The sequence below is a fragment of the Calliphora vicina genome, chromosome 5 (assembly GCF_958450345.1).
Source record: "Calliphora vicina chromosome 5, idCalVici1.1, whole genome shotgun sequence".
Lineage (NCBI taxonomy): Eukaryota > Metazoa > Arthropoda > Insecta > Diptera > Calliphoridae > Calliphora > Calliphora vicina.
Genome location: NC_088784.1, coordinates 101,468,368 through 101,477,193, shown reverse-complemented (window position 1 = coordinate 101,477,193; position 8,826 = coordinate 101,468,368). Strand labels below are relative to the sequence as shown.

Below are 8,826 nucleotides of genomic sequence, written 5' to 3'. Positions count from 1 at the left end.
ATGGACCGATCGTAACACAATTTGGTGACATGAGTTTTGTATATATAAAACTTATTTGGAGCGAAATTTGTGTAGATACATAGATAAATTAAACATTTATGACCGATAAAGTCCAATTTCGAGGGGACTTTGTATGGGGGCTAGGTGAAATAATGGACCGATTTCAGCCAGTTTCAATAGGCTTGGTCCTTGGGCCGAAAAAGTAATATGTACCAAATTTGATCGAAATATCTTCAAAATTGCGACCTGTACTCTGCGCACAAGGTTTACATGGACAGCCAGCCAGCCAGCCAGCCAGCCAGCCAACCAGACGGACGGACGGACGGACGGACGGACATCGTTTAATCGACTAAGAAAGTGATTCTAAGTCGATCGGTATACTTTAAGGTGGGTGCCAGACTAATATTTTTGGGCGTTACAAACATCTGCACAAACGCATAATACCCTCCCCACTATGGTGGTGTAGGGTATAATAAAACAAAACCTTTAAATCTGACTAGTACTGGAACAGATCAAAAGATAGAGATGGACAGACATTCCACATAGTAACATTTACATTCATAAGGTTAGATATTAATTGTTTCCAAAATCAATTTTATTTGTAATGTTTTACTCCATTAAGTTTTCATTTTATCAATAAATAAAGATAAATTAAATAAAAAATCAATTTCATTGTCATTAGTAGTACTACCATAGAAAAAATAATTAACTTAACTAAACAGATATTTTATTACATAGATAATTTACCAAAAATAAAAGTATAAATTAGCTTTGCTATCATTTGTAATTTTGAAAAGTTTATAAGAAAGTTTAACAAAAATTTTAGGCATATTTACTAAATAACTTTGTAAATTCCATTCTACCCTTGCTCTTAGTTAAATTTATACTATAGTTTTAGGCAATATTACCTATAGAATTTTTTGTGTGTAACTATATTTAATTTTTTAATTAAATTTGCATGTTTTAGGCTAAAATTGCTGCGAAAACTAAGCTACCAATTAGAATATCGTATGAAATGAATTTGACTCTGATTGTTTTTTTTTGCTATTATCAAATTGTTTATTGAAACCGAATGTATATTTTCTATTCATATCTTTAGTTTTTGTATACATATATCTACAGAATATATATTGTTTTATTATAAGAGAAAAATGTGTCACGTGCGGTATGTCACGTACGATATTAAATTTTATTTATTATAAAATCATCCAAAGATTATTTTTATTTAAATATGACGGATTGTAAAGGAAAAAAGTTTGGTTTAGTGAAAGAAATTTTCGCATACATATTTCTACATGTACCTCAAAATTACTTCCGTTTTATGTCACGTTCGATATACCCGTATTTTGCTCGATATTTTGGACAATAATGTTTCGAAAGAACTCATTTTATTTTTAAAATATAGTAACCTCTGAATGGAACATAAAGAACAAATTATTTTCTAGATACTCTTATTTTTGCAAAATCTATTCCACTCTATAGGCGTACAAATGTCACGTACGTTGACATGGAATTGCTCATATGTATGTGACACATGTCCTGTAAGATGATTTCAAGTCATATTTGTATTTGTATTGTTTTTTTTTATTTTGTCCCACTGTTTATGGCAATTCTTATCAATTAATTGAAAGCACATCACAATAATCCCAATTCAACAAACATTTACATTTCACATATAAAAGGCTGCAGTTATATTTCCATAAATTTATTCGAATTCTAAACTTACACGTTACATATTGTACTTACAAAATATTTAAAAAAATAATATATATAAAAAAGAATATGGACAGTCATTCGAAAAATGTTTGCCTTATAGGCGTTTTACATATAGTGGGTTGCGCAGTATTTTCCCTGGAACCTTTAGTCCGAGCAATAGGCAATATAAATTCTGAAGAAAATGGTAAGTACCTAAAACGTTTAAAAAAAAAACTATTTTTACTTATTTCTCTTGATTTTTATTTAAACAGATGAACAAGGGTATGATGGCGAGTCTATTTTTCTTTTAGCCTCTGTGGGATGTTATATTTTATTGGCTACTTTGGCGGGTTTAATGATTAGAGGCGTTGTTAAGGTAAGATTTAATAAAAATTTGTATAAACAACATATTTTAGAAATAATATTCTTTTAAATTTAGCAACGTCATTTATTAGTGGCGCCCTTCTTAATAATTTCCTGCCTTTTCTTGCCTGCCCTGATTGTTATATTTTTAATGGAGGAATATCAGGGATCAATTTACTTTTGTCAAGATACTTTATACTCAATAGGTATGTATGTTTTTTACATAATGCAACACAAATTGCAGAAGTCTCCTTTTTTAAATTTACTTTACATTACACTGTCTGTAATTTTTTGAGTCATGGAAATATAACCATATACGGACAAGGGCTACAATTTTGTCTCAGAGAGTAAATCAAAATTCTAAACTGTTTGCAAAATATGAACCTGAGAAAATGATCACTTTTTTGCAAAAATTACACCGAGGCCCCAAATATTTGGGGGACCATAAAAAGTGCATGACTTTGGTCAAAACTTGGAGACACGGATCTTTTTTTTTTGGTATTTTATGACGTAGTGTTGTCCGTATATGGTTATATTTTTTCATGTTGCACTGTGTTATTAATCTTAATTTTATATTTCTTATTATAAATATTATTTGATTTTTTTTGTAGGCGTGCAAATCATGGTTGTCTATCCCATCTACACTTTGTATATGAAACTTCGTTCAAACTCTCTTAAAGAAAAATCGCAGCTAGAGCCGTCTTGTGGGCACGAGAAGAAAGACATTGGAATTTTGACTCAAAAATTATGTGTTTAATACGTTTGCAATTTCAAAAGGCATTTATTAAGTTGTAGTTGTATATAATTTATTATTAAGATAGGCCAATTCTTAATCTCTGGTAATTTTTTATTGTGACGATATACTGACAGTTCTCATGCAAAAATTATATTAATTGGAAGTAAAAAACCATAATCAGAGATTGAGAAAATCGGTCATAGTATTTAATTTGTTAATGAGATTATTTGTAGTAAAATGTAAAGCTTATTTTAATGAGAAAATGCTGTTTATTTTTATACGAATTGAAGTTATTAGTTTCCCGGCTACAAGACAATCAAAAATGCTGCACAGTGGTATGAGAATAAAAAAAGAGGGAAATAAATCTGTAACTTCTAAACCCTTACGCCGATTTGAATGAAATTTCACATGCGCAAAGAGGAAGTGTAGTCGAGTTTAAGTTTTGAATTTGGACCTCATGACCCTACCAGGAGCGGGATCAGGGGTTCCCAAAGTAGGACACCTCGGGTATGTTCAATTTTTAAAATGATCCTATTTCTTCGTTTGTGTTCCGATTTTAAAAAAAGCACTACATAAAACCTCGTTATCTATCAATTATCTCTTATAGCTTAGGACATATTCGCATTTGAAAATTTAATTTTCAACATTTTTACCCATCCTACTCCAGTTTTTTGGTGACCGCGGTTCCAAATATTCTCCGATTTTATCCATTTTTCTTTTATAGGATTAACAATAGATGTATATATATAAATAAAGAAGGAAGTGTTTAAAAATCATGGCCGAATCCAAAGTTACATACATTTGAATATAAAAAAATTAAAAAAAGTCGATTTTCGCAATTTTTTTGGGAAAAAAGTACTTTTATTCTTTTTAAGTTATCTAAAAATCTTCTAGGAGGATGTATAATGAATTTCTACTTTTTGAAAAGCTAACTTTACGCCAAATATTTTAAATAAAAAAAACATTTATAATTTTTGATACCGACGGGATCTGGTCCATTCAAAAAAGTCCTATTTTTTATATAAAATTCAACTTGAGGGCAAAAATTCTCAAATCGCATACTCGATACCAAAATATAGTAACCTATTTTAGATGGCCCAATAAGTTCTTAATTATTTTGTAAAGGGTTCCGATAACTCCGCCCTTTTGTTATGGATATTATAGCCAAAAAACGAAAAAATCCCATTTTTGGGATTTTTCTATACTTTTTTGGGAATTGCGGGATTCCTGATTATAAATTTCAAAATTTGTTTTTATTTTTCCATTTTCAATAAAAAAGTCTATATAAGTGTAAAATTTCGTTAAAAAATATTCATAAATCAAAATTTTATTTCACTGTAACAAGGATATGCTGATTTATTTATTCGTCGAAGGTAATTTTCGTTTCGTCCTCAACGATTATTTAAGTGACAATAGTTGTGTTCGCGTACTTGGTAATTTGTATAAATTATCACTGGAAGTTACGGGATTCCGTTCGTTTACTTTTAAAAACTTGTAACGAGAGAGTGTTAAAAGCGACAGTTCGTAGATAAAGCTGGCCACACACGGAATGATTTGTTCGCCAGATTTGTGATTGAAAATTTTCAATTACTTGTGATTTTGTTCGCGCACAGCCTCATTAACAAGTAACAAGACGTCGAACACGAACAAATCGGACTCACAAATCATCCGTGTGTGGCCAGCTTAAAGAACATGATATTTTTTACTGTACATTTTTTGTCCAGTAAAAAATATCAACATAAAAAACGTTTAAAACATATGGTTGCAAATGCAAACAAAACTAAAAAGTTGAAAATTAATACAATTTACAAGTTTTGCAAAGAAAAGAAGTAAAATAGCCCAAAACAAACGTTTTAAATTAATTTATAATAAAGTACAACTTATTTTTACAAATTGTTGTTTGCGTACTTTTTTTGTTACTTTTCAGATTGAGAGTAATTTATTTTTACTCTCTAAAATAAAGTTACTGGATATTTCTTACTGGAAAGTACGCGAACACAACTAATGTATATTATTTTATTGTCAACCAATTTATTTAGGTCAATGACAAACAATTTGCTACTAGTACAGTCTACGACACTTTCGCTTTTGTAATCGCAGTGATAAGTTCCTTTATTAATTAATTCAATAATTTTGTCATCAATGCTTGTTTGAGTGACATTGATTTCCATTTAGACTTCAACAATTCTTAGATGGATTGTTTGGAGGGGAGTTGAATTTTAATTAATTTTTTAAGAGTCGAAAACCATGATGAACATTTTACGTCGTCTGCCTCTGGGGTGCTTGGTTTTGTAGGCAAGCACTTTAACCATTACACCATGCCTCCACATCGAAGACATTAAAGAAAATTAATTCCATAATTTTGCCAGCAATGTTATATGATCGACATTGATTTCCATTTTGACCTCAATAATTATTGACTATTTTTTCGTCAACCATTATATGTATGTATTAGGGTATTCAATTAATCGGGTTTCTGGTTTAATCGGTTAATCGAGCAAATAATTAATCGAGGTTTAGATTTATTCGGTTAATAATCGGTTAATTTAAAATTATTCGATTAACCGAATAATTTCTATTTTCATTTTAAATTTGAAATACAACAACGAATTTTGTGTACAAAAACATAAAAAATCAGCAAATAAAGTATTTGAGATCATTTTTGTAAACATATCGCATATTTGCTGCAACAACGTCCTAACTTGAAATCCGTGTTTTATGAACTGAGTAATACAAAGTTCATTAATCTTTAATTTTGTGTGAAATTGTTTTTTTGTTGTAAACATCAAAATTAAAATTCATGTTTTCTTGTATATTTGATAAGTAAAAATTTGGGTTAAATACAGATTAGAAAGGTATTAACATCTACTATTTATATTTCTGAAATCGCATGATATGTTGAAAATTTATTTAAGAAATAGTAAAATGTCATAAAATATTCAAAGACGTTTTTCTCGAAACGACTTTTTTTGAATTATGACGTTGTTGCAGCAAATTAGAGATATGTGAGTTTTTTTTAGGGTTTTAGTGAGATCTTCTGAAATAATCTTTTATAAAAAGAATATAATTTAAACGATTTTTTTCTTTAGATTTAATAAAACTTTTCTTGAAAAAAAAACTCTCAAAAGCATGATAAAGAATATTCCTTTTTGGATTGTTTTAGATTTTTGATTAATTTAACAGCTTCGTTTATTTATGATAAAAGACTCATTTCAAAAAAAGTTTCGTCTATACATGTAAATATAAACAAAGTTTCAAATACATGTAAATTAAATATGTCAGTTGTTATACAACTCACTAATCATGTTTATAGGATGTTCAAAAAATATCTAATTTTAATTTGAAATTTGTATTTGAATTGAAACGGATAAATAAATACAAAAGCATTTTTTTAAGTGCAAAAAAAAAGGATTTTCGGTTAATCGACACAAATTAATCGGTTTATTTGTTATTTAAAAATCGGCAATTTCAAATTATTCGAACAGTTAACCGTCTAAAATTAATCGGTTAACCGATTAACGGTTAATCGATTGAATACCCTAACTAGCAGACATCACTCCTTTTTAGAAACATTTTAGGTTTACAAGATTATATCAATAGATATTTTGAACTTTTTAACTATTATTCCAGTTTTTTTAATAATATTTTATTCTGATTTGAAAATTGTTTACGCTAAGAGTTGCATTTCTAATATTGATTTGAGTTTTTAGTAGAGATTTGTAGTAGAGATGCATTTTTTGCACCATAACCGTTAAATTTAAATAAATTAAATTGTAAAAATACAAATCTAAAAGTATTGAGTAACTACTTTTGAGTATTGAGTACTCAAACAATATGGCAAATACTCGATACCCACTACTCAATACTTTTACAGCAATATTCAGCAATTCTCCAAAAATTGGTAATTGCGTATCTAAGTACCAAAAACTATAAAAATAAAAAAATAAATCTGCAAAAAGTGTTAAAATTAATGAAATTTAAGTATATTAGGACTAGAACATTCAACTAAAATTACTTTATATAAATATTGACTTACTTCAATAGATTATTCATAAAATAAATATGAAAAATTTTTATTCAAAAAAGCTGAACTTTAAAGGCGAATAACTTTAAAACGCGAGCTAACTTTTAAAAACCCTTTGGGGGTTTTGGTATACTAATTATTTACTTTCATTTCCCTTTGGTCTCATTCGGGAAAGATTTTCATGTTGCACAGTTGCATTAAATTAATTATATTTTTTTTTTTATTAAATAATAACTTTATTTACATGTAAATAAAGTTATTATTTAAAAAGTTAATAAAAAATGTTTTTGGTATTTTTAACGTATTTTTGGTCTTGACGATTTCTGGACGATTTTTTTCTTTTTAACTTGACGATTTTGCGGTTTTTTTTTTAACGATTTCTCCAAAAAAAAAGTTGGCAGCGTCAAACAAATTTGTGCTAAAAAAATTGTTACACTTTTTTGAGTAAATATGTATTTGGTTTTTCATCTCTCACTAACACTTATATGTATATTTTATTCTATGACTAATCAGCTATAAAATAAATTTGAAACATTTTAGTTGATCGTAAACCGTAGAAGAGGGAAGTGAGAATTTTTTTTAAAAATATTCATATTTTCAAAATGAAAGTTGTTATCAACACATATGGTAAGAATTTCTAAAGAAATAGCGACGAAATTCTCAGCAGCCAAGCCAGGTTGCTAATATTTGTGTTAATGTTAAATAAATTTGTTTAATATTAATAATTATATTTTTAGGAGGAAATTCGAAATCATGTTCCACAGTAAGAAAACCTTCGAAATCATGTTCCACAGTAAAAAAACCTTCGAAACCATGCACTAAAGTACAAACAAAATGTACTGCAGGACGAGGAGCAGTTGCATATGGATCGAAACCTAAACTTCAGAAGGAAACATACGTAAGACAAACTGTTGTGATAACACGAGAATATAGCACGAGTAAGAAACCAAAAAGTGCCGGAAAGAAAAAGTAAAAATTTCATGGCGATTTGTGTTAATAATTTCAAATTGTTAAATATAGTATCCCATAAATAAAGTTTTTTTTTATGCAAATACATAATACCAATAAACATTCGTTTAATGTTTTAAAATTAATTTATGGAAAAAGAAATACTGCGTCATTTTCAAGATCATTCAAAGTATTTGCTTAGATAATAAGTTGTGTATTGAAGTTACAAAACCATTTTAAATATAAATCGAAATTTTAGCATAAATTTCAATATTTATTTACAATTTCCAAACAAAATATTAATTGTTGATGTGTCTGATTTAGTTGTTATGAAATATAACAAATTAAACTGCAAAATTTAAAGTTTTCTATACAGAAACCTAAAAACATCATTCACCTTCAAAATAATTGTCAAGAGTGAATATTATCAGTAAATGGAGATTATACTCGTACAAGTGTTATTAGTCAGAGCTTCTGCACATACAACTTTGTCTTAATAACAAATTTCATTACGTGTTGTGATAAATATTTGTCATGTTTGGACACGGAGTCAAACATATTAATAAACATATTGTTATGTTTTTACCTTTTAAAAGCGGTGCTTTATTTCCTTTAAATAAACCGTATTCTTTTAATTGCAAATAAAAGTGATATCAGTAGTTTTGTTTATTAAAGTTGACTCTACAAATTCTCCATGGGCGGCTCTATGGGGGTTCGACATGTAAAATTTTTAAACACGTGCCATTTTTTGTTTCACATCAGTTTGTTTCACGATTTTTAGATTTCTGCTACACACAGAAAACAGATTGGTCGTAAATCGGTGTTTAGAATAAAAATTTAATAGAGTAAAACTAAATTTTATTGTAATAATTAAAAAACTATGCTCTTAATCGATTTTCTATGTTCAGAATTGAAAATCCATAAATGTATAAGAATTAAGGTTCTAATAACTCTAACGGTTTGTGTCTTTACTAATGTCTATTCAGTCAATTCGGAAACGACAATCGAATTGAATCAAGTATTTTGTGTTTCAGTTCCAAATATTATCGAAAAATTACAA

At 28.2% G+C, this 8,826-nt stretch overlaps 1 protein-coding gene and 1 long non-coding RNA gene across 2 annotated transcripts; both read left to right on the top strand.

Moving 5' to 3' along the window:
• The first annotated feature begins 1,724 nt into the window (after nucleotides 1-1,724).
• On the top strand, nucleotides 1,725-3,057 carry LOC135962186 (uncharacterized). Its single transcript, XM_065513964.1, has 4 exons — nucleotides 1,725-1,900; nucleotides 1,968-2,071; nucleotides 2,135-2,264; nucleotides 2,670-3,057. The coding sequence occupies exons 1-4, from the start codon at nucleotides 1,783-1,785 to the stop codon at nucleotides 2,813-2,815; spliced, it is 498 nt and encodes a 165-aa protein (XP_065370036.1). The 5' UTR covers nucleotides 1,725-1,782; the 3' UTR covers nucleotides 2,816-3,057.
• Nucleotides 3,058-7,362: 4,305 nt separating this feature from the next.
• Nucleotides 7,363-7,887, top strand: LOC135962182 (uncharacterized). Its single transcript, XR_010576630.1, has 2 exons — nucleotides 7,363-7,445; nucleotides 7,556-7,887. It is a non-coding gene; the product is annotated as an uncharacterized LOC135962182 (long non-coding RNA).
• Nucleotides 7,888-8,826: the final 939 nt, after the last annotated feature.